The sequence below is a fragment of the Mesocricetus auratus genome, unplaced genomic scaffold, assembly GCF_017639785.1.
Source record: "Mesocricetus auratus isolate SY011 unplaced genomic scaffold, BCM_Maur_2.0 Super-Scaffold_100676, whole genome shotgun sequence".
Lineage (NCBI taxonomy): Eukaryota > Metazoa > Chordata > Mammalia > Rodentia > Cricetidae > Mesocricetus > Mesocricetus auratus.
In genome coordinates, this window is record NW_024429266.1 from 100,226,371 (window position 1) to 100,252,366 (window position 25,996).

The following is a 25,996-nucleotide window of genomic DNA, read 5'->3' on the forward strand; positions in this document are numbered from 1 at the left end:
TCAGAGATCTGCTTCCCAAGTGCTAGGATTAAGGGCATGGGACACCACATCTAGCAAATTTACATCTTCATAAAAATAGCTCATTCCACCCTTTACAAATATCTGTTCTGCTTTTGTTGTTTTCTTGTGTAATCTTCTTTTCTGATTCAAGGATTCGTGTGGCCAAGGCTGACTTTAAACTCTGTGTGTATCTAAATTGACCTTAAACTTCTATTCCTCTTACCTCTACTTCCCGAGTGATAAATACCACTGCACCTGGCTCATACCACTGTCCCACTATGGGCTTGGCCCTCCCACATCAGTCCACAAGTGAGAAGGTGCCACACAGACATTGCCTACGGTGCTGGAGGCATCTTCTTGGTTCAGCTTCTCTCCTACCAGGTAACTCTATTGTATCAAGTTGACAAACGCTAGCCAGCACATTCCTCAAAGGTTCCTGTGTGGGATTCAAGCCTGGTCCTGAGTCAGAAGTGTTATGTAGAGGGTGGAAGCTGCCAGACGTGGGGCCCAATAGGTGGAGCTTAGATTTTAGTGATCCGCCCTTGAGGGGAGCGTTGAGTCCTTAGCTCTTGTTCTCCTTTCTCTCAACCACCATGAGAAGTTTGCCATACCATGGTCCCCTACCATTATGCTCTGCTTTACCAATAAAAGTAGCTCATTACAGCCTAAAACCTCTGAAAGAGTGAGCCAAAATAAACATTTATCCCTATAAATTGTTCATTTCATATACTTTATCACAGTAACAGAAGGCTGACTGTATTAGTTACTTTTTTCATAGTAACAACAACAAAAAGATGTTGAAAAGAACTTAAGGAAAGAATGCCTTGGAGGTGGGGCAGCAGGGAGCCAATGCAACCCTGACTGCCTGTGGTTGTTGATAGAGCACAGACTCATCAAGGACCCTGAGACCTCAGACCCATGGAAATGGTAAGACTCAGAGGGATGGCAAAGCCTTCCCTTGCTCCAAATATGAGTACTGACTAACTATTAAACTTTAGATAAAGCCATTGTTATGCCCAAACTTTGAACCTCAAAAGCACTCAGAGACCCTATCCGATACAAAAGCAAAAAGTCTTTAATTTTGCGAGTTTACTTGGGTTCCCCCATCCATCCAACACAGCAGGAGAAGCAGCAGGACCTTGAGCGGCAGTGGGAAAGGGCATATATTGGGGTAGAGCAAGGGGAGTGTCTGGGGGTCCGCTAGTTGCACAGCAACAGTCTCAGGATTGGTGCACCTCTGGGCGTGGGAAACCTATCCTGTGTTGATTGGTCAGCTGCAGAAAGGTTGCTATGCCTAGAGGCCCTCCCAGGGTGGTTGCTACGCTCTCCATTCCACTGTTATGGGAGAAGCACGTCCAGAGCCCACCAGCTAACTTCCGATTGGTTACTTGCCGCATGGAGGGAGGGTATTCTGACTTCCTGATGACTAGGGCAAGGTCGGGCAAGGTTGGGGGTTCAGCACGTGCTGCTGAGTCAGGGGCTTGCATCTTGCTGGGTCTTTTCTGCAGCCTGTCATGGCTGCCAAAGCAGGGGCTGGGTGAGGACCGGGTCCTTCACTGTGTGTGCAGAAACTGCCAATAACAGCTTCCTCCTCCCTCTCTGATTTGGATGGTGGATGTTTACCATCCCAAACTGCTCCCCAATAGAAAAATCCAGGCCTTGGCCAGCTAACCCTTCCCCCTTGTGTTGTACAAAATAAATGCTCTGCACCCATGTAATGGAAAGAGAGAACTGACTCCTACATTGTCCTCTGATTTGTGTGTCATGGCACATATGTATGCACACACACACACACACACACACACACACAAGAAAAAATATAATAAAGGAAACCAAATACAAACTACACCCCCCCACACACACATAGTCATACCTAGATGTCTTTTTCATTAAATAGCTGGGTGATGTCATTCAACCAAGTAGACACAGAAAACACACAATCACCTTTCAATGGGAGAGGAAGCGAGGTTTGCCACCATGGTAGGAAGGGGGCTGATATTTACAAGGCTACATTTCCCAAGAGACCCTTGTTTTTAATATAAATTTTTTATTGATTCTTTGATATTTGACACCATGCATCCCAATCCCACTCATCTCCTGGTCATTCCATATCTACCCTCTCCCTTGGCACTTCCTCTCCAAAAGAAAGTAAGAAAATAAAAACATAAATGAAACATCTCGACGACCCCTCTGGGCACAACCTGCTCCCCTATCAGCCAGTCTTCTCTGCTCCCGTCACAGCTGCACTTGGCTCATTCCTCTCCTCCGTCTTCCCTGCCTCTCTGTCATGGCCAAAGGGGTTCCATGACTCAGCACAACGGCAGGATATCTGCAAGGAGTCTCCGTGAGGGTCCAGTATTGATGGTGGAGCGGTAGGCAGAGGCCTTGAAAGAGACCAATGACCCATTGCAATGAGCATTTGCAAGTACAGCTGTTTGGGCAGAAGAGTATACTGAGTGACTCACTGCAGCTTCCAACACCACTACAGGATCAGCTATAGTGGTCGGGCACTATGCTGCCTGCCCTGACAGCATGCACTCAGGCAGCACCAGGGTCCTATGGCTGCTAGTTACAGGTGCAAAGGTTCCTTTAAGAGGAAAATTCCACCCACTTGCACTCTCTCTCTCTCCCACTGTTCCTCTGACGAGACTTTTCCTCCCCCCCCCTCTTTCTCTTCTTTCTCCTTCTCCCTTCCCTTACCTCTGCCTCAATAAAACTTTCCACGTATGCCACATCTGCAGGTCTCTGTTTCCCATTCCCCCCTTGTCCCTCACCTGCCACCATCTCCCACTCACCGTGGGACCTGACGTGAGGTGCCACCACCTGCTTCATTCACCTCGCTCCATATTCGTAACACCAATGAATGTGTGAAAGAACCCCTTCTTTAAGAGTCCTTTTTGCTCAGCTATGTTCATAGCAACATTATTTGTAAGAGCCAGATCTTGGAAACAGCCTAGATGCCCCTCAACTGAAGAATGATAAAGACAATGTGGTATATTTACACAAAGGAGTATTACTCAGTGGTAAGAAATAATGACATCCTAAAATTCACAGGCAAATGGACAGAACTAGAAAAAAAAAACATTCTAAGTGAGGTAACTCAAAACCAGAAAGACAAATATACTATGTACTCACTCATAAGTGGATACCAGACATAAAGCAAAAGATACCCAGCCTACGATCCACAACCCCAGAGAAGCTAGGACCCTCTTCCAGAAACAGATGCAGAAATCCACAACTAACCATTGGGCCAAGCTCCTGGAGTACAATCTAAGTGAGGGAGGAGCAATAATATGAACAAAGGAGTCAAGACCTTGATGGGGAAACCCACAGAATCAGCTGACCCGAGCTAGAGAGAGATCACTGACTCAGGTCTGACAAATGGGGAACCTGCATAAGACCAAGCTAGACTCCCTTAATATAGGTCACAATGGTGTGACTGGGACAGTATATGAGGCCACTGGCAGTGGGTCCAAGACCTAACTCTAATGCACAAGCTGACTTAGTGGAGCCCATTCTATATGGAGAGATGCCTTGCTCAGCCTAGACACAGGGGTGTGGGGGGTGGAGAGGTGCCTTGGTCCTGCCTCCACTAGATGATGGGACAGACTTGGTAGACTTCCTAGGGGAGGCCTTACCCTCTCCATGGAGCAGATGGAGGGGGGCAGTGAGAGGAGCGGGAGGAGAAGAGGGAGGGGGAACTGGTATTGGAATGTAAAAAATAAATTAATAATAAAAAAAGACTTACATCATCAAAAAAAAAAAAAAAGAATCCCTTTTCTTTTGTTTTTTCCAGACAGGGTTTCTCTGTTCCAGCCTGTCCTGGAACTCACTCTGTAGACCAGGCTGGTCTCGAACTCACAGAGATCCACCTGCCTCTGCCTACCAAGTGCTGGGATTAAAGGCTTGCACTACCAACGCCCGCCCTGCAAGAGTCCCTTTTCTATCTTGAGATTATTGATGTTTGTCAGACTGGCCAAGGAATTCGGCACAACCCCCATCCAATCTAGGCCTCAATATACCCTCAGGGTTCTCTGTGGAAAGTCGCCCTTTTTTGTTGTTGTTGTTTGTTTTTGAGACAAGTTCTCCCACATACCTAAGGCTGGGCTTGAAACTGTGATCCTCCTCTTGGCTACAAAAGTTGTCTGAGCCCCGATATTTAGCATCCGAGCATCCGTGACACCAGCCATGGCCTGCTCTGCCCTCCACTGCCTGTACTGCCTCTGCTCACGGCTCCTTTAACCCCATGCTTTCCCTGGGACCCTGACACCTCAGCCTCCAGATGAATTTATCTATAGACTCTGACCCCGTTGGTTGTAGCAGAGTTGCGGTATTCGTTTTTGCTTTGGGAGTCTTCTGTCAACTCAGGACCTGTGGTGCAAGAAGGGAGAAATTGATCTCTGTCAGGCTGTGCAGCTGGTGGGCAGGGACACTTCAGAGTCTCCCAGTTCTGCACTGAGAAATGCTGCAGGCTGTTCAGAAGAGTTAGGAGGAGCCCCGCAATAGGCGTGGCCGGAACCTGGCACCCGAGCACCTGAACTCTGGGGTTCATGATTTCATCTGCCAACCCTTGGCCTTGGGAGGGCGGGTGCAGTTGTAAACTTGGAGTCTCAACACACCCCCGTCCCTGGTTCAGACAGAAGGTGTTGAATCCCGAGGATCCCGGGGCTGTCGGAACCTGTGGCTCTCGGCCTGTTCCAGTCTGTTTAAGGCTGGACCCGCCCCCTTCCCCTTGGCCACTTGCCAAGGCAGGGAGGTTACAGCTGGGCCTGGGAGGGATTGGCTGGTTCAGCTCAGTCCAACTCCCCACGCAGCTTCCAGCTTCCGGCAGGTCAGAAGCCAGGGACAAAGACGTTTCCAAGAAGACAGAGGTCCTGGAAGATTCGCTGCTCCAGGGAGAAGGTGCCAGGCTGGGAGGCAGGAAGGAGGATTCTGGCTCTGAACAGGGAAAACTCTGCCCAGGGCTGGGAGGACTGCAGGGTGTCCGCCCACAGCAGGGTGTCTGCTGGCCTAGGAGACTTCTGGTTTCCTGATGCACCTAGGGCCCATGCTTCAGGCTGAGTCATTCTAGAATGCAAACAGTTCCTGTCTGCAGTCCCTTTCCTATTGTTCCTTTTCTCTCTCATTGTGTGGTCCCTGCCCTTCCTCCTCCTCTGCCTCCAAGTCACCCCAGTTGATATGGCTATAACCCGATCCAGGAACCCTACACATCCCATCCCTGTTGTGGGCCTCAGACCCTCACCCTCTGCCCATCTGCCCTTCAGGATGCTACAGCTGAGCCTGTCCTGGCTGGGACTGGGGCCCGTGGCTGCCTCCCCATGGCATCTCCTGCTGCTGGGTGGGGCCTCCTGGATTCTGGCCCGGATTCTGGCCTGGATCTATGTCTTTTATGACAACTGCTGTCGCCTTCGTTGCTTCCCTCAGCCCCCTAAGCCGAACTGGTTTTGGGGTCATTTGGCCATGGTGAGTGTGACAGTAGTGGGTCTCGGGGTGACAGGGTAGATGTGTTCCCAAGGGGTGAGGAAAGGTGCTCATAGAACCTGGGTCAGGAGAGACCTGGAACACAGGACAGTGGAGAAGTGAGCGAACGCCTCTCTCCTCAGCCTAGCATCCGCTCTGCTCCTATCTGTCCACTCCAAGCTCTGAGGCCTCCTCCTTCTCTCCCTTCCCTGGCCCTAGCCTGCTTTAGGTCACGTTATGAGCAGGACTCAAGGTCTGAGGTCTCTCCCCCTCATTTATGCAAAGGTGTCAAAGAGAGGTATGCAGATTGAAAGTTGAATAGAGTGAGAGACACATATGGATGAACCTGATGCAAGTGAAGGGTTGAGAGAGATGGGGGTGGTGACTGCCAGAGAGTGGGAGGACATCCTTCCGGGGCTAGCCTCAGATTTCTCATTTCCCAGATAAAGAGCAACGAGGAAGGCATGCAGTATGCAGCACATTTGGGTCACTACTTCCGCGACATCCACCTCTGTTGGATTGGACCTGTCTACCCTGTCCTGCGACTCAATCACCCGAAGACCATTGCTCCCCTGCTCCAGGCCCCAGGTATCTCTCCCAGGATCTCAAGCTTGGCCTCTTCCCTGCTTCTTCTTCTCCTAGTCTTCCTCATACCTACACAGACCAAACAGGACAGGGAATGAAGCCCTGTGGAACAGAGGCCATGGCTCTGTCACCAGTCTTCCGTCCCAGGCTGCTGAGGTCTGTTTGAGTTGTGAGTCTATTGTCTGGGGGGTGTAGCTCAGAGACAGAGACAGACAGACAGAGAGAGAGAGAGAGAGAGAGAGAGAGAGAGAGAGAGAGAGAGAGAGAGAGAGAGATTGAGAGAGAGATCACTTAATTGCCATGTACAAAACCTTAGGTTGCACTAGTAGCACAGAAAAAAAAGAAAGGAACCTATTGTTAGAGGTCAGGGAAGGGGGGTACAAGTGGATAAAGGTTGTAAACAAAAGCTCCAGGAACCCTCATTTCTTAGTTCTGTTCTTGGGGTGGTTTCACAGATGACTCCTAGAAGCTCAGCATCCTCCAAAAACCCCATGTAGTACTGGGGAGTGTTCTGAGGTGCCTTCAATTAATTTTGGTGAGAGGACTGGCTACTTCCTCTAATCAGGGAGGCTTGATCGATGAGGCTCTGGGCAGCATGGCCTGTTGCTGGAGTTTCATGTCCCGCCAGGTGCCGCCACCCTTCTCAGTGCAAATAAACACACAGAGACGCTGTATTAATTATTAAACTGTTGGCCGATAGCTAGGGCTTCTTATGGGCTAGCTTTGTCTTTATCATTAACCCATAACTACTAATCTATGTACTTCTTTCTACATGGCCTTATTTTACTAGAGAAAGCCTGGAGCGTCCCATCCTCCTGATCCCTACATGGTGTCTCTTCATGCTCTCTCTCTCTCTCTCTCTCTCTCTCTCTCTCTCTCTCTCTCTCTCTCTCTCTCTCTCTCTCTCTCTCTCTGCCTACCTTTCCCAGAATTCTTCTCATCTCCTAGCCCAACCTGTCTTCCTGCCTCTATTGGTCAGTGTTTTATTCATCAACCAATAAGAGAAATATACATACAGAAGGACATCCCCCATCAAAATATTGGGATTGAGAAGGGGGGAAGATGTGACAAGGTGCTTGATCAGAGAGAATAGAAATGTAGAAGCAGACACCATGAGTCATCGATCTGCTACTGGAACCCTGAAGCCATTTCTGTCTATCAGTGCAAACGACCACAGTGAGCCACAGCAGTTGCAGGTTTTAAGTTGCACTTCATTCAGATACCTGGTGACCTGAGAAGGCACTAGTTTAATATGCTGGGATAAAACACTACGACCAAGACAACTTACAGAAGAAGGCTTTATTTTGGGCTTACGGTAACAGACTCATCCCTCTGCAACCAGGTATCTGAATTATAAATTTTATAAAGACTAGAACTGTGGGAAACAAAAGAATTAGAATAGTCCTGGTTAGAGTTTTGCAAAAAGAGTCCCAATCAGCAAAAATAATCTAGTTATCTTCTACTAGAACCATCTTGAAATAACTAGCGCCATCCTAAAATAACCTTGCTTATAAAGTTGAAAATGAAGTTGGAGAGATGGCTCAATAGTGAAGGACACTCACTGCTCTTGCAAAGGACCTGAGTTCAATTTCCAGCACCCTCATCAGGCCGCTCACAACTGCCTGTAGCTCCAGACCCAAGGGATCTGATGCCTTCTTCTGGCCTTTGTGAGCACCTGCGCGCGTGCACACACACACACACACACACACACACACACACACACACACACACACACACACGCACTCTCACACACAAACAAAAATAAAGATAGCAAGTACTCTTTTTTTAGAATCTGTAGATAGATAATTAAATAAGTCATTAAGACTCAGTTTTCGCCAGGTGTTGGTGGCGAACACCTTTAATCCCAGCACTCAGGAGGCAGAGGCAGGCGGATCTCTGTGAGTTCGAGGCCAGCCTGGTCTACCAATCGAGTTCCAGGACAGCCTCCAAAGCCACAGAGAAACCCTGTCTCGAAAAACAAAAAAAACAAAACAAAACAAAAAGACTCAGTTTTCTAAGTAGTTAAGAGCCTAACAATGTTACCAGAAAGCATACCTTGATCAAAGATAATTTTTTGTTTTTTTTTAAGTTGGTTTTGTAAAAGTTACCAAGAACAAATAAATATCTTTAGAGAACCTCATTGATTTATATTGTTTGATGTTGGGTCGTAGGAGTCACAGTAGAGAGAAAAGCTCACCAAGATGCTAAGCCTTCATTTTCCAAGGGGGCAGAGGGCTTCTACCTTCTTGGAAAAGACTGACACCCAGATAGCTCACTCCAGTTACTTTATTCAAACATATGCAAGGCTAATAGGAGCTTGGAAAGGTTCCAACTACCAAAGTCATCTTGCTCTTGCTGCCCATGAGAGCACAAATCTCAATCCCTTTTGAATATGGCCATCCATAAACAAAAGTAAGAACTCCAGGTCTGCCAGGAGTGTCTTAGGACCAAGGCCCATGTGGCTGCAAGCTCTCGCATAGAACCAAGTCCACATTCTCCAGAGAAACATTTCTTTAAGGTTCAAACAGTCTCAAAACAATTATTGATTAACCCAAACATAGCAAAGGCTTTGCTGAAAGATCTCTCTCAAATCCAGAGACAATGGCTTTACTATACATCTCACTTAAAGCCAGATATAAAGGCTTAACTTACATATCATTCCAGATTTAAACAGAGAGCTAGACTTTAGTTTTACATTCATGTACTTAATTTTAACCCTGTCATCATACGCTACTACCATTAAAGAAGATTCTGTCTACAACCCCTGTGTGGTTTGCTTGGATCTTCTGGGATGTGCTTACGTCTCCTGGCTTTACCTTTTACCATTTTGGAAAAATCTGGTCATTTTATCTTAGGGCAAAATCTTATTTTACTATGCAAAAAAAAACTTTCTTAAAATACTTCTTAAATTTTCTTATCAAAAATATACATTTCTATTTTCTCTTGCATTTCTCTCTCCCACTAAACTATTTTGTTGTTGGTTTGGTTTTTGGCTTTATTTCTTTTCTTGATATCATGAGACCCAGCAACACAACAAACATATCTATCAGCTTCTTAAGAAAGTATTCAGCTGGGTATTGGTGGCACACGCCTTTAATCCCAGCACTCGGGAGGCAGAGGCAGGCAGATCTCTGTGAGTTCGAGGCCAGCCTGGTCTACAGAGTGAGTTCCAGGATAGCCTCCAAAACAATACAGAGAAACCCTGTCTCGAAAAAAAAGAGTATTCAATCCAGACTTCGTCGATGCTTAGGTTTTTTTAAGTCTGTTTTACACATTTTTCTTTGTCTCACTGATGTTGGAGGGTTACAGAATATTGCATTCCAGCAGAGTTTGGCAAGCTAACAAAGTCTTCAATGATCTTGGATAGGGAACTATATTGTATAAGCAAGAAGGCATAAGGGAGGGGGCCAAAAATCTTTATGCCAACCCTGTATGAGATACAAAAAGACATCTGTTACCCTGAAAACTGGGAGAGAGCAAGTATCTGGCTTTTTACCAAAGAAAAAAAAGGCAGTGGGTATCCAGTAGTACAGACTGGACTATTGAGCCTACCGATAGTTGGACTCAGTTTGTGTATTCATTTAAAAATATATAAAATAGAGGCTGTAAACCATTAATTCATTGTCAGGATCTGTAAGGCCCGATTGAATTTTGTTGCAAACTGTTATAAAATGTTACCTAAAAACAATTGCATTAGGATTGATGGGGTGACTTGGTGACTAAAAGCACTTATTGCACAATCCTAATGGCCTAGTTTGATCCCTGGCACCTACTAGGAGTAAAATGACAGAACTTACTCTACAGATTTGTCCTCTGACCTCCACATGAGTGCCACACATGCATACATGCACACATGCACACACCCACACATCACACATTACACACACACACTAAAAATAAAGAAAAGAAAATTTGAAGAAAAGAAAATTTGAAAGCACCTCCATCAATTCAGGGTGCACCCTTAAAATGAAACCAGGTAGGAAATTTACATCTCTTGAACAGAACTTCCTGAAATGAAAGCAAAATAGTGAGACTGTAAGCCCATTATGTATACTTAAGGCAATATCTTTCCCTTCATTGGCTAAACAACTATAATTGTAAAGTAGTATGGTAACTAGAGAGACATCTAATGGCCACCGTCACCCCCAGGATGTAATGCATAGGCTGGCCAGAACGTTTACGATAACGTATCATTTTCTTTTTCTTTCTTTCTTTCTTTTTTGGTTTTACAAGACAAGGTTTCTCTGTATTGTTTTGGAGGCTGTCGGTCTAGCCTGGCCTCGAACTCACAGAGATCCGCCTGCCTCTGCCTCCCGAGTGCTCGGATTAAAGGCGTGCACCACCACCGCCCGGCTATCATTGTCTTTTTCTTATAAGACAGTGAACATAGTTGGGCCAGTTAGGATGCCCTTTCCTGAGTGCTGTCACCAGGAATGGAGTCTATGACACCCATCATAACAGACAGAACTGTGACGGAGATCCGAACAGCAGAGCAGACGGTGCCTTTAAACCAGACGCCGCGTGTGCCATGACTTTGGAGAAGGAAAAAACCTGCGCTAGAGCAAACGTTTAAACCAGAAGCCAAGCAAGCTGTAGCCCGGGGAGCTAAGCTGGAGGCACAGCAGTTCAATTCACTAAGTGAAAGTGACATGGAGCGCCCGGAGCTGGGGCAGGGGGTCTTCTAGAGAGCATAGGACCCCTTGTCCAGGCAGCACTGAGCCTCCTTGCTAAGCCAATGACCAGCTGGAGAATCCTAAAGCCATCCAGGCAGGGGGAGCAGAGCAGGTAACCGGAACACTGAGGTCCATACTTCCTATCAATGTGAATGCCAATGATTGGAAATTATAATGTAATCTTCAGATTGTGCTTTATCCGAAGAGCCTGCAATCCCAGAAGGCAGAGAGTTCCAACATACTAAAAACAACAAAGCTGCCTTACCTCTCATCTCTAACCATCACGTTATATAGCAGGGGTGGGGAGGTGCTGCAGGAACAGCAGACTATCATTCCAGAGCTTGGCCTTTCCCCTCTGGCCACGTGGCCAGCCGTCCCCCTGGGTTTCATGATGTTGATGCTGCTTCCCTTATCACGCCCTATGCTTCTTCCTTATTGTACAGCTGGGCTCAGGCATTTCCAAGGATGTGACAAGCGCTTAGGGACTTCTCTGTCCTCAAAGATACCACAGGGTGCAGCGCCCATGCGCTCACCACTTAGAGCCGCCACTTCCCTCTCCAGCCCCTGGGTCAATGAGACACAGCTGGACTCATCTGGGCTATGCTGGCGCTTCCCCTGTAATGCCCTACACACCATCTCCTTCCCAAATCACTCTCCAGCTTGGAGTCCCTTCCATCTAGACTGTTTGGGACAATGAGAGGTCACTGAACAATGGGGAGTCCTTTGTATGCCGTTGGCTTCCCTCAGCCTCAGACTCCTCCCTCAAGAATTATCCATCTTAGCTGGGCAGTGGGGGGTGCATGCCTTTAATCCCAGCACTTAGGAGGGGAGGCAGAGACAGGCGGATCTCTGTGAGTTCGAGGCTACCATGGTCTACAAAGATAGTTCCAGGACAGGCTCCAAAGCTACACAAAGAAACCTTGTCTCAAAAAAAAAATCCATCTTGCTAGAATGCTAGAATGCTAATTGAATGTGATAGGAGACAGGAAATGTCTGGGATATATCTAAGTCACATTTGGGACATTCATAGGACTGTATTTAAATCTTGTCTGAGATGTATCCGAAGGGCACAATTTTTTTTTTTTTTGGTTTTTTTTCGTGACAGGGTTTCTCTGTATTGTTTTTTGGACCATGTCCTGGAACTCGCTCGGTAGACCAGGCTGGTCTTGAACTCACAGAGATCTGCCTGCCTCTGCCTCCCGAGTGCTGGGATTAAAGGCGTGCGCCACCACCGCCTGGCTGAAGGGCACAATTTTGATCATGCCAGACTATTTTGTGCCATGTCAAGGAAGACCATGTGTGTTGTGTCCTTGACAGGTCATGATAACACATGTCATATGTCCGAGGATGTGTCAGGTGAGATCAGAGAGTTGCAACAGGCACCATGTCCTGGGTCTTTGGGAAGGCCTGGAGAGTGTGTGCTGTGTTCAGATGTGGAAGGTGTGTTAGACAAAGTAGGAGCCACATGAAGGCGTGATGGGGCATGTGTGCCGTGGTAACCCGACCTTTGCTCTACCTGGTGCTTGCCTTTATCCCTGTTTTCTTTGCCATCATCCCCTTCTTGTCATGCTGGGCTTAAAGGGGAAATGCACAGCCCTGCCTGAGAGTCCCCGCCCCTCCTGAAGTCCACTGCCAGCCTTTTCCGTGACCCCTGATTGTCCTCCTTTGTGCCAGCTGCTGTTGCACCCAAGGAAATGACGCTCTACGGCCTCCTGAAGCCCTGGCTGGGTGAGTAGCTAAAGGTGAGGGTCAGGGGACACCTTGAAGGCTAAGGGAGGGCATGACCCTTGCCTGTTGTCATGGCTGTGCTACCAGGGGACGGGCTCCTGCTGAGTTCTGGTGGCAAGTGGAGCCACCACCGCCGCATGCTGACTCCTGCCTTCCACTTTGACATCCTGAAGTCCTACGTGAAGATTTTTAACAAGAGTGTGAACATCATGCACGTGAGTTCCTGAACACCACGTCCCTTTGGAACCTTGTAGAAAGCGCTGTAGTTTCAGATGTAATCTGCAGGTAGAGGTCTGTTAGATGCCTTTGGGATCACAAATTCCCCCTCTCCAAACCTTAGCTTTCTTTTTCTTTCTTTTTTGGTTTTTGAGCCAGGGTTTCTCTGTGTGGCCTTGGCTGTCCTGGAACTCGCTCTTGCAGACCAGGCTGGTCTGGAACTCGGAGAGCCACCTGCCTCTGCTTCCTGAGTGCTGGGATTAAAGATGTGCGCCACCCGGCAATTTTCTATCTGTAAAGTGGGAATAATAATCCATTCTTAAAGGGTAGTCAAGATGACCCCGTGGAGTCATGCTCCTAGCATACGGAAGGGGCTCAGAAGGACCCGTATCTACTTATGGTCAAGAAGCAAGCTGACACATTCATGCTGACTATTGCACAGTAGGTCTTTCTACATACCACACTGTACCAGGCCTTTTATTTTAGGTCACCAACCAGCTCCTGAATCATGACCCAGAGACGTATTAGTTTTGAATGCTCAGAGTAACTTAGGCATATTTCTAGATACCTCTTTTAACTTAAATTAACCTGTTTCTCTTTATCTACTTTTTGCCTTGGGACATATTACTTTTCTTACTTCTGTATATCTTACTTTCATTGCTTCTCTATGTCTGGTTGGCTGGCATCTTCCTGGCTTCTTAACCTGGGTATCTCCATGGTCTCTCCCCCTCCTCCTTCTCTTGTCCCTTTAGAGCCTAGATTTATCCTCCTATTTATTCTCTCTCCCTGCCCACTCCACCTGTCCCTTTCTCCTTCCTAGCTATTGGTCATTCATCTCTTTATTAGATCAGTCAGGTGCCTTAAGCAGGCGAGGTGAAACAAATGTGACTTATCTTTTCATAACCAAACAAATGCAGCATAAACAAGTGCAACACTTACTTATATCATTAAACAAGTCAGTATAAACAAATGTAACGCATCTTTGTCTGGTTAAAATAATATTCTACAACAACACACCACTCCCTGGCCTTAAACTCCGCATGGTGCCACATACCTTTGATCCCAGCATTCGGGAGACTGGGGCAGAAGTATAGTGAGTTCATGGCTATATAGCAAGACCCTGTCTCAAAAAAGCAAGGTCTTGGGTGCAGCTCAGTGCTGGCCTGTGTGCTTAGCATGCACAAAGCCATTCTTTCCATCCCAGCATAAATAACAATAAAAACAGAGCTTGGGGGATTTGTGTGTGTGTGTGTGTGTGTGTGTGTGTGTGTGTGTGTTGGAGTGGGTTGTTTTAGTTGTGTTTTGTTTTGCTTTGCTTTTGGGGGGCAGTTTGAGACAGGATCTCACTATGCATCTCTGGCTGTCCAGGAACTCACTAGTTAGAGCAGGCTGGCCTTGAACTCACTGAGAGCTGCCCGCCTCTGCCTCCCGAGTGCCGGGATTAAAGGTGTGCGCCACCATGACTGGCTAAAACAGGGAAGAAAGGAAAGGAAAGGAAAGCAGCAGCACTGGCTTTGGTGGGCCAGCTAGATCTGCCTTACCCCTTCCTTACGTTCTTTAAGAGAGTCTGGTTTCCAGCACGGAGAGACTGGGTTCTGAAAGAGAAAATGCAGAAAAACTTAGTATCTCTCCAAGGTTAGCCTCAGAGACAGCACACCATCATTTTTATGGCACTCCTCGGGTAAGAACAAATAAGTTCCTAGTTCAGCTCAGACTCAAGACCTGGAGGAACAGGCCTACCTCCCAATGGGGAGAGCCTCAATGGCTCGATGCAGAGGCTGAGGGTGGAGGAATGAGGAAAAACTGGAGCCATTACTGAAGTAAGGATGGTAATGACAACATTTGTTGACCACCTACTATTGACAGAAATATTATGACACTTACATGATCTAAGTCGCCTGATATAACTTCCATACTGTTCTAAGATGGAGAAGATTATGACTATTACATTATGATGGTGAAACTGGGGGCCAGAGAGGTCAGGGAGCATGTCAAAGTTCACCAGCAGTAAGAAAGTATAAGCAGTGAAGGAAGATACTTAAGTATAGTTTATGGGGGAAAATAATCAGGCCCACTTAATTATTACTAAAGGTTTAATAGGAGGCTCTGAGGACAGTGTTACATACTGAACAGAGGCACACAGAAGGTGGACTTGAACTCAGGGCTCCTGACTCCCAGACTTGCACGTTTGTCTCATATAGTAACACTTCTGTTGTCACCCATGCTTGGCCTACCCTGGGGTGCTGTGCCTAGGGCAGAGGACCAGAAGGCTGGCACAGAGCAGGGTAGGGGACTCTATTCCAGTGTTTGGAGTTGTGCCATGGCTCAAGGAAGCAGGATTTAGCCCATCTCAGTCTACCTCCCTGGCCAGGCCAAGTGGCAGCGCCTGACCGCCAAGGGCAGCGCCCGTCTGGACATGTTTGAACACATCAGCCTCATGACCTTGGACAGTCTGCAGAAATGCATCTTCAGCTTCGACAGCAACTGCCAGGAGTGAGTCACTGTCTTATCTGGGAACCTGAGCCGTGGACCAAGGGAAGAGGTTGGGGAGGGAGGAGCTGGCCAGAGGGAGAAACGGTGGGCTCTAACTGCCATTTGAGGACAGTGAAAGGAGAAAGGGCGTACTTTCCGATAGGTAGGATTGTTTAGATGAAGGCAGGGAGCTGGAGATGAGGACTGTCATTAACATGCAGTTTGAAACAAGGCATCTGGAAATTAGGTTGGGGGGGGGTTGGATTTTTTTTCTGTTGTGGAAAAATACATGCACAAGACAACTTAAAGAGAAAAGATGTGTTTGAGCTCCTGGTGTCAGAGGTTTAAGTCCTTCCTGGTAGGAACAGGGTGGCAGAGCAACTCCCATGATAATGGCGGAGAAATAAAGAGTAAACATTGCTTGTGCTTGCCCCCAACCCTCTCTCTTTGTCTGCCCACACGCTGAGCCGGCTTTTACCCACTAAGTCAGTCTCCTCTGAGATATCCCCGGAGACACACAGAAATATGCTTCACTAAACTCCTTGATGTGTCTTAATCAAGGTGATGGTCAAGATTCCAGTAGAATCCGGGAAGTGGGCACAAAGTCCTACCCCTACCTAAGAAGCTATTTCCATTGGTGCCTTCTGGGAAAGGGAAAAACCAATTTTCTCCAATGGAGTGATACCGGGTATATCTACCACACACGAAGGCAGCCCTCTTGCTCAGTACAAATCAGACACCATTTGTGTGTGTGTGTGTGTGTGTGTGTGTGTGTGTGTGTGTGTGCATGTCCCCTTCGTTTCATTTTGGGTTTTTGTTTTGTTTTAAGAGAGAAAAAACAAAGTTGGATGGGTTGGAAGATTCAAGAAGGAATTGGCAGAGGGGAAGGAGTATGACCAAAAGTTTAAAAAATTATTTAAAAAAAGATTGTCACCAGGCAGTGGTAATCAATTCCTTTAATCCAAGCACTTGGGAGGCAAAGGCAGGCAGATCTCTGAGTTCCAGGATGGACAGATCTACACAGAGAAACCCAGTCACAAAAAAGATTAACTGTCACTCAAAATTAGATAGTGGATTTTTTTTTTGAGGTCAGGCTGGGTTACATAGAGAAACTTTTATTTAGAAAATGTGAAACTTGCCTGGCGTTGGTGGTGCACGCCTGTAATCCCAGTACTCGGGAGTTCCAAGACAGGCTCCAAAGCAATAGAGAAACCTTGTCTCAAAAAAACAAAAACAAAACAAAACAAACAAACAAACAAAAAAAACGAAAAACACCACCGCCAACAACAACAACAACAACAAAAAAACCCAAACATGAACCTTTTCCTTTTTAGAAAGGGTCTTACTACTCAACCCAGGTTGTCCTGGAGCTCACAACCTCCTGCTTTTTTCCCCTAAATGTTAAGCTTGCAGCATGAACACCAGGTCCAGTTGGCAGCTAGATGTTAATGATGTTAAACAGTCAGCCAGATGGATGTGAGCTTCATCATGAGTTTCCCAGGCAACCATGGGTATTTAAGAGGAGAATTTAAGTCCAAGTTGAATGAAGTTGAATTTGGATACCAGCGCTTTAGAGGACAAACAGGTAGACGCATACACAATGTAGGATTTAGAGAGGGAAAGAGCTGAGCATAGTGTAGAAAACAGTGCAGATCTGCAGCAAATCGAGGAGGAAAAGCAGAAGAAAGAAAGATGAGGACAATGCCCATGTCAGACTCTGGAATGCCAGGGGCATGGCGGCTCGTAAGGAGAGGCTGAGAGCTGTAAGCCTGGAGGGCACCTTTGGGGGGGGGCGGACCTTAGTCTCTGCCTGGGGAGGAGGGATTCGTGTGCCCTGTGAGTTTGCTGTCTCTCTGCCCCGCCCCGCAGGTCTCCCAGTGAATACATTGCTGCCATCTTGGAGCTCAGCTCCCTCATAGTGAAACGGCACCGCCAGCTCTTACTACACGTGGATTTCCTGTATTACCTCACTGCTGATGGGCGGCGCTTCCGCAAGGCCTGCAACCTGGTGCATGACTTCACGGATGCTGTCATCAGGGAGAGACGCCGCACCCTCAGTAGCCAGGGTGTTGATGAATTCGTGAAGTCCAATGCTAAGTCTAAGACTTTAGACTTCATTGATGTGCTCTTGATGGCCAAGGTGGGCTTTTTTTGGTGATCTGAGTTGCATGAATCTTGATGTTCAATGTTAGCTAGAAGTTGAGAGCTCATTGTAGACAGTACTGGGGAGGCATCTACAGTTGTTGCCTGTTGAATGCTGTGTGGAAGAAGCAAAGAACAGGAAGAAGCCAAGGAGGAAATTGGGTGGAAGGCTTTGGAGATAAAACGGGGAGTCCTGTGTACACAGTGGGTATCAAAGCTTGTCTCAAGATAGACTCAGGAGTGCCCAGACACTGTGTGAGTTGTGATTGTGCTTTGTCTTCAGGATGAACACGGAAAGGAGCTGTCAGATGAGGACATCCGGGCAGAGGCTGACACCTTCATGTTTGGAGGTGAGGGTCCCTGTGTAAGGCTACAGAAAGGGTAGGATCTGTTAGTCCCAGAGTCATCTGTCAGGAGGACACACAGGGTATCTCCATTCCTTCCATCCATCCCTTCCCTGTCTGTCCTTCCTGGGGACCTCGGTGTCTAGACACTGTCCAGTCTGGGTGCAAAAGCAGTCTGGAGACACAAGCCTTCCTGTCTGCCCCTCAGGCCATGACACCACAGCCAGTGGGCTCTCTTGGATCCTGTACAACCTGGCGAGGCACCCGGAATACCAGGAGCGCTGCCGGCAGGAGGTGCGGGAGTTGCTGAGGGATCGAGAGCCTCAGGAGATTGAGTGGTGAGCTCAGGTCCTTCCGGTGTATTCTATAGCCCTTCTCATTGGCTCTGCTCCCCCCATGGGGAAGAGAAGCTCTTATTGTTGATTCTTCCATTATTACTTGGTGTGCCTAGAAGCTGAGCTCAGAGGCAGACAGCTAGCCTGACCAGCAAGAGGAAGGTTGTATGTTTAGGGACAGAGAGATCTCAAAGCCCAAATTTACCACCTCATTAACTTGCTAGTCAAAATTAGAAAACGTTTATAAATCATCTATATGTTCCCTAGACTGGGGAAGCCTGCCCTCCAGGGTTGCCTGGACCATCAGTGGCAATATGAAGAGAGCAGATGCCACCAACACAGATTCAAAACTGCCCTCCCCGCTTTCCTTTTCTGCTTAAGCTTGATTTTCTTCCCTGAGACCTTAGCTCCCCTTTGTTTTGCTCTTCTGTGTAACTCAACCATGCAGCTGATGCTGGGCCTCACAAGGATCTCAGTGGGTAAATGGTATCTATCTCTTCATTCACAGAACGTGTCTGTGGCTGGAGTTTCTGTCCCACCAGCTCCCACCACCCTTCAACCCCAAATAAGCACACAGAGACATATTAATTATTGAGCTGATGGCCGGTGGCTTAGGCTTCTTATTGGCTAGCTCTGTCTTAATTGTTAAGCCCATTTCTATTAGTCTATGTATTGCCATGGGGCTGTGGCTTGCCAGTAATCTGGCTTGTTACTCCTTCAGTAGCATGGCATCTCTCTTCCTGCTTCTTTCGGCCTCCTCTCCTCAGAATTCGCCTTGTCTCCTGCCTGGCTACAGTCAGTCAGTGTTTTAGTCATCAACCAATAAGAGAAACATATATACAGAAGGCCATTCCCTGTCACATGTCCACAGTGCCTAGCCTGTCACAATTCTGTCCAAGTTCAAAGCCAGCCTGGGCAACATAGTGAAACCCTGCCTCAAAATTACATTTTTTTTTGAGGAAGGATATCTTTATGTAGCCCAGTGGAGTGATTTCAATAGAAAAGGCCCCCATTGATTCATGTTTGGATACTTGGTCCATAGGGAATGGCACTACTAAGAGGTATGGCCCCGTTGGAGTAGGTGTGGCTTTGTTGGAGGAAATGTGTCACTAAGGGGTAGGCTTTGAGGTCTCAAGCTCAAGCCAGTTCATTTCTTGCTGCCTGCCGATCGTGATGTAGACCTCTCAGCTCCTTCTCCAGCACCATGTCTGCCTGCATGCAAGCATGCTTCCTGTCATGACAATAATGGACTAGACCTCTGAAAGTATAAACAGCCCCCAATGAAATGTTTTCCTTTATAAGAGTTGCTATGGTCATAGGTGTCTCTTCACAGCAACAGAAACCCCAACTAAAACACCAGGGTGACTTCAGATCAGTCCTTTTGCCCTTCTTGAGTGCTGGTATTATAAAACCATCTCACCATGCCCATTCCTAGATGCATTTTTAAGTTGATCAGTTTGCGATGGAATATTTGCTATACTGCCCAGGCTGGTGCCAAACTGATGGACTCAAGTGTTCAGTCTACAGAATGGCTGATCAAAGTCAAGTCAGAAAAAAAGAAAAGAGAAAAAAAAGGAAGCCAAGCTGCTTGATGGCACAGTGAACAAGGCAGTCAGAAGCTCTTCAGGTCAAGGAGATGTCTCTGCCATAGCACAAAGGAAGCATGCATGAGACAGATTGGCATTCTTAGGGGGTCAGGGAGAGTCATGTTCCTAGATGTTTGGTAAATGCACGTGTGAGGACCAGAGAGGCTCCTCACGTGACTGAAGCTGGCACACACCTTTAATCCCCAGCACTCAGAGAGGCACAGGCAAGTGGATTCTGTGAGTTCGAGGCCAGCCTGGTTACAGCCGGAGTTGCAGGACAGTCAGGGTTACACAGTGAAAACCTGTCTCAATAAATAGTTAAATAACTTGAGCTTTAACCAAAGGTGTTCCCACTGAAGACCTTTGGAAGCCAATGTAAAATCAAAGGTAAACGTGAGTGGGGAGGCCAGGTGTGGCGATTCAGGCTGCGCTCTCAACACCAGGGAGACTGCTGCAGATGACAGTGAGGTCTAAGCAGCCTGGGCTACAAAGCAAGACCCTTTCTCAAAATGAACAAAGGAAAGATGTGTGGTGTGCTGCCTTTGGGGCAGCCAGGGTGTGTCATGATTTATCAAAACATCCCCACCTTAACGGACATTTGCCTTAGCTTCCAATCTTTTTCTCCTTTTTAAATTTCATATTCGTTTATTACTGTGTGTTTATGTGTTGTGCCTTTACCATGTGAGCCATCATTCTGGCCCTCCAGCCTTTTCCTCTAGCAAACACAATGCAGGGAGTGTTTGTGTACTTCAACCCTTTGTATCATGTGTGATACTTGTGCAGGACAAATTCCAAGACTGAAGTTGCTGATGTAAGGCCTTTTGAATATATGCTGGTAAATTGTATACTTGAAAATTGGGATTGGACAAGTGGCTCAGCAGTTAGGAGCACTTGCTGTTTTTGTAGAGGACCAGATTTTGGTTCCTAGTGTGTGCCTAGCAACTGCCTGAAACTCCAGCTCCAGGGCATCTGATGCCTTCTCAGCCTCTCCAACTACACACACACACACACACACACACACACACACACACTCACACTCACAATTTTAAAACATTACTCATGAGTTCTGTAATTTAGTGGCTCTTGGAAAATCCACATCCACACATAGAACCTTAGAGTGCTCAGTTCTTTGTGTCTTCATCAGTATATGTGTGGAGCTTGAAAGTGTTTGCTAATCTGAAAAGTTGTAGCACACTCTGCTACATGAATGAACACCACTGTATGTACTGATGGTGCTGAACATGACGTTCATCTATGATCAGCCATGCACATGTCTTTTTCTTTGACATGTCAAATTACTTTGTTTTCCTATCTTTGGAATATCTGTGGGTTTTTTCCTTATCTATGAATTTCTTAAATGTTTTTAACTTTTGTTTTGAGACAGGGTCTCACTATGTAACTTTGACTGTCCTAGAACTCCCTTTTAAACCAGGCTGGCCTTTAGCTCAGACAGACTTTGCCTGCCTCTGTTTGAGAGTAAAGGCACCAATACATCTAGCAATTATTTAACTTTTAATTTGTATGTATTTTCATATATGTGGGTGGCTGTGTGAGTGTCTGTCATGTGTGTGTGTGGGGTGACACAGATGACAGAAGAGGGCATCAGAGAGCTTGGAACTTGAGTTACAGGCAGCTGTGACCAGTTAACATAGGTTCTGGGAATCAAACCCAGGTCCTCTGGAGGAGAAGTGAGTGCCATTAATCTTTCCAGCTTGAGAACTTTAAAAAAATATGTATGATGTATGTAGGGGGTGGGCATGTTTATAAGGATGTTTGTATGTATGCAGGCAAACGTGTGTACATGTGTATGAGCATGTGTGTGGAGGCCAGATATTGACATCATAGATGTCAATATTTTTCTCCACTTGTTTCACTGAGTCAGGGTCCCTCACTGAACAGAGGGAGCTTGCTGCTGCAGTGGGTCTAACAGGTTGTCTGGTTTGCCTCTGGGTCTGCTGTGACCTCCTGGTTGGAGATTTGAACTCTGCTCTTCTTGCTTGCATGGCAAGAATTTTATCTACTTTGCCATTTCCCCAGCCCCAAGAATTCATTACATATTCAACACCTCATCCTGGTTCTTCTTTATCAGGAATGGAAAGATCAGGCTGCTTTTCCTTTCCGTGTTAAGGCTGGAAACCCGAGCCTTGGACACAGTAGGACCGCTGTTGCTTGGGCTTCATCCCCAGCCCTGGATTATTGCCGCTCAGCATACAGACTTTCCTTTGCAAGTACCCTAGCGTTGGGCCCCTGAGCTACCATCTGTTCACTTCCGGTCGCCTCTGTCCATGGCTACATCCGCAGTATCAGTGCATGGATCCCTTCTGTTGTCACACTTCAGCCAGTCTCCATACCTTGTTAATTCTTGCCTGGAATACATGTGACATAACATTCCCCCCCACTGTCAAAATCTTTCATCTCTCCCTGAACTCATAATCTGGTGTTTCTCCCCCTCCCCCCTCCTTCCCCTCTTTCTTCTTGTTTGTTTTTGATTTTTGAGACAGGGTTTCTCTGTGGAGCTTGGGCTGTGCTGGAACTCACTCTGTAGTCCGGGTTGTCTTCAAACTGACAGAGATTCACCTGCCTCTGTCTCCAGAGTGCTGGCATTCCTTGTTTTCAGTCACCACCTTCCTCCTCTTCTTGACAGCTCTTATTCTTCTGATATGTGAGTCATTGTATAGCCTAGACTAGTCTTGACCTCCTTCTGCCTCAGCATCTCGAGTCCTGAAATTATAGATCTGAGCCACTATTGTGTGATTTTTTTTTACTCTTTTGGTTTTGTGAGGGGCCCACCACCCCAAATAAACCACACATGGAGTATTATTATTATTTATGAATGCTTGGCCTTAGCTTGACTTGTAATTTACCAGCTTTTCTTAAGTTATCCCATCTACCTTTACTGTTTACTCTATGGCTGGCTGGGCGGCTGGGCGGCTGGGCGGCTGGGCTGCTAGCCCCTGACATCCTTGTTCTCTTGCTGCTCCCCTACTTCCTCATTTCTCCTTCTATTTATTCTCTCTGCCTACCAGTCCCTCCTATCCTTGCTCCTGCCTCGATAGGACCTTTATTAGGGTCATCAGGTGTTCTAGACTGGTAAAGAATCACAGTGTCACAGAGTTAAACAAATTCAGCATAAACAAAAGTCACACACCTTAAAATAATATTCTATCACCAGCTACCATGCCTGGGATGCCCTTTGATATTTTCTTTTCTTTTCTCTTTCTTTTCTTTCTTTCTTTCTTCCTTCCTTTCTTTCTCTTCCTTCTTTTTTTGAGACAGTATCTCTCTGTAGCCTGGTACTCTTTATGTAGACCAGGTTGGCTTGGAACTTACAGAGATCCATCTGCCCTTGCTTCCCACATGCTGGGATTAAAAATGTGTGCCACTAAGCAGGTCTTTCTTTGTTTTTTATGGACTTGTCTAGCTATGTAGCCCAGACTGGCCTGGAATTTGCCATCTTCCTCCTTTTGTTTCCAGGAATTATAGATGCAACTTGAACATCTCTTTTAAAATATCTTATGCTTGCCCTCTGTGAATTCTTAGTTTATAACCTTTCTTTACTTTTCTACTGGGTCATATGTTCTTTATTTGTTGAGTTTTTGAGATTCCCTGAGTGTGTGTGTGTGTGTGTGTGTGTGTATCCTCTTTGTTTTGCCAGAAATCATGTATTCATGAGCATACCTGGAATCTACTAATATTCCTCTATTCCAGCACTTAGGAAGTAGAAGCAAGAGGATCAAGGTTAAAGGTCATCCTTAATTAAATAACTAGTTCAAGGTCAACTAACCAAAGCGAAAGGACTACAGAGATGGCTCACTTACTGGCCAGCAGTGATGGCGCACACTTTTAATTCCAGCACTAGGGAGGCAGAGGCAAGCTGATCTCTGTGAGTTTGAGGCCAGCCTGGTCTTCAAAGCGTGTGCCAGGACAGCCTTACACACACACACACACACACACACACACACACACACACACACACACACACAGTAGGTAAATACATAAATAAAAGAGCACTTACTGTTTTTCCAGAGAAATCTAGTTTAGACCCCAACACCAACATCACACAGCTCACAACCACCTATAATCCCACTCCACCCTCTTTTGGCCTCCACAGACACGTGTGGCACACACACACACAGACACATGCACACTCGTAATTTTAATATTGTAAAAACAATAGTTTCGGGGCAGAACATTGTATGGGTCAGTGTCACTGAATGGCAGAGGGGCTGGGCAGGACTTTGGTTTGCTCCTGCATAACTGTGTGGCTGTTCCTCAGGGACGAGCTGGCCCAGCTGCCCTTCCTCACCATGTGCATCAAGGAGAGTCTGCGGCTGCATCCTCCGGTCACAGTGATCTCCCGCTGCTGCACGCAGGACATTGTGCTGCCAGATGGCCGGGTCATCCCCAAAGGTGCCCTCGACGTTATCAGTGGGAGGAGGGGTCTAGGTAGGATGGTGGTCCCCAGAAACAACGTAGACCTTTTCCTCATTGTCTCCTTACCCAACAGGGAATGTCTGCGTCATCAGCATCTTCGGGGTTCACCACAATCCTTCAGTCTGGCCAGACCCTGAGGTGTGACCCTGCTCTTTCCCTAACTCTGGGACCTGGGGAAGAGGGTTACCTGGGAAACCAGAGCTATCATCCCCCTTCCTCTGTCTGTTTTCTGCGGCCAGCTGAATGTGGGGAGAGCCACGTTAGCATATCTTGCCCGGCTTGCAGGTCTACGACCCTTTCAGATTTGACCCAGAAACTTCACAGAAGAGGTCACCTCTGGCTTTTATTCCCTTCTCAGCGGGTCCCAGGTGAGGTCAGTGGTCTTGGGGTAGGGGGCGAGGGGCATCTGGGTCTGACAATGAAGGCAGGACAGTTGCGTGGGTCAGGGTTTTGGGGATCCTTACCGACCTTTGCATGGGTTATATGCCAAAGTCTGCAAAACCCGGGTTGCAAGGTCAAAGGCTCTGTACTCTGAGCCCGCCCTGGTCTGGTTTGGCGCTGAGGCTATGGCAGGCCCCAATAATAGGGACCATAGTGCAGAGTCCCAGGCACATCAGCGACCCCCTGCCGCTCAAACTGACCAGGCATCGGGTGGAAGGGGTGGTGCTCAGGTTGGGTCCGAAGGTGCCTGACTGGGTCTCAGTGCAGTCCCTACCCTGTCCTCCCGCAGGAACTGCATAGGACAGACTTTTGCCATGACTGAGATAAAGGTGGCCCTGGCGCTGACACTGCTGCGCTTCCGGGTCCTGCCCGATGACAAGGAGCCCCGCAGGCAGCCGGAGCTGATCATGCGCGCGGAGGGCGGGCTGTGGCTTCGGGTGGAACCGCTGAGCTCGGGTGCACAGTGACCCCCCCACCCACCCGCCTACCTCTTTGAATTTCTGAACAAGTAGAGCTGTCTCCGGTGCCTGAGCGGCGGGGAGCATCAGCCCAGAATGTGTGCCTCCATGGTGATGATGAGTGTTCTTCTGGAGCTCAAGCCTAGACCCTCATCCCCTGGGCGCCACCGGCGGTGTTTTGAGGAGAGGGGAGCAGGCTTTCCAGCTGAACGGATTCTCTATGGTCATTGAGGCAAACTCTTAAATTTACTACCTTTCCACCTTTATTCTCTTTTCGTCAAACTTAGAGTCATCCCTGCTTCTGTACTTGCGGTGTTGCACTTAAAGGAGTGGACCACTGCATTAGACCTGGCCTGTTAAGGGATGGTTGTAGAATCTGAAGAGTCTTCCTCAAGTGTGAGGAATCTTGGGACCCTGGAGGATGGTGTGAAATGATGTTCAGGACTTGTGATGGCTAAAGCAGCTAAATTTTACATGAAGTCATACTGACAGGCTCCCCAGCTTTCTTTTGCCTTTTCCGAAACTGTTCTTGTCCATTAAGCTTCCCACTACCTGCCGGAGGGTCTAACAAAGTAACCTTAACGAGTCACTTCCAGGGTTTGACTTTTCTTCTCCGATCACAAAACCATTAAAACTGAGTTTCAGGGGCTGAAGAGATGGCTCAGAGGTTAAGAGCACTGGCTGCATTTCCAGAGGTCCTGAGTTCAATTCCCAGTAACTTACATGAGGGCTCACAACCATCTGTAGTGAGATCTGATGCCCTCTTCTGGCATGTAGGTAAACATGCAGTATACATAATACACTGTATACATAATAAATAAAATAAGCCTTAGGAAAAAAGTTAGGTCTTGGCTTTTGCTCTAGGCTAACTGACATGCTTAGTTTAAAAAAACATAAAACCCAGAGTTTCAGTTGGTCATGGTGGCACATGCCTATCCTGCCAGTATTTGGGAGGCTGAAGCAGAGGGTTGCTAGAGACCAATGGTTGAGGTCAGCCTTTGAGACATACAGTCTCGAAGAGGGCGGAAGTCTGTTGGTAGAATGGTTGCCTAGCATGCAGGAAGTCCTGGGTTCCATCCCCAACATTCCATAATCTGGACAGGGCGTTACAAGTCTAAAATT

The 25,996-nt window shown here is 47.2% G+C and overlaps 1 protein-coding gene across 1 annotated transcript; it reads left to right on the forward strand.

Moving 5' to 3' along the window:
- Nucleotides 1-4,696: 4,696 nt before the first annotated feature.
- On the forward strand, nt 4,697-25,463 carry LOC101831167 (cytochrome P450 4F6). Its single transcript, XM_005083394.4, has 13 exons — nt 4,697-4,902; nt 5,265-5,463; nt 5,904-6,048; nt 12,393-12,446; nt 12,534-12,661; nt 15,034-15,155; nt 17,004-17,274; nt 17,560-17,626; nt 17,829-17,958; nt 23,818-23,951; nt 24,049-24,113; nt 24,261-24,343; nt 24,706-25,463. Exons 2-13 carry the CDS (start codon nt 5,266-5,268, stop codon nt 24,881-24,883), a joined length of 1,575 nt encoding a protein of 524 aa, XP_005083451.1. The 5' UTR covers nt 4,697-4,902; nt 5,265; the 3' UTR covers nt 24,884-25,463.
- Nucleotides 25,464-25,996: the final 533 nt, after the last annotated feature.

What these genes read in the sequence shown, in the direction of transcription:
- LOC101831167 (XM_005083394.4), top strand. Translation starts at nt 5,266, where the DNA reads ATGCTACAGCTGAGCCTGTCCTGGCTGGGACTGGGGCCCGTGGCTGCC. An exon ending in TTTGGGGTCATTTGGCCATG is followed by an intron (nt 5,464 to 5,903) that starts GTGAGTGTGACA and finishes CTCATTTCCCAG; the next exon opens with ATAAAGAGCAACGAGGAAGG. An exon ending in TGACACCTTCATGTTTGGAG is followed by an intron (nt 17,627 to 17,828) that starts GTGAGGGTCCCT and finishes TCTGCCCCTCAG; the next exon opens with GCCATGACACCACAGCCAGT.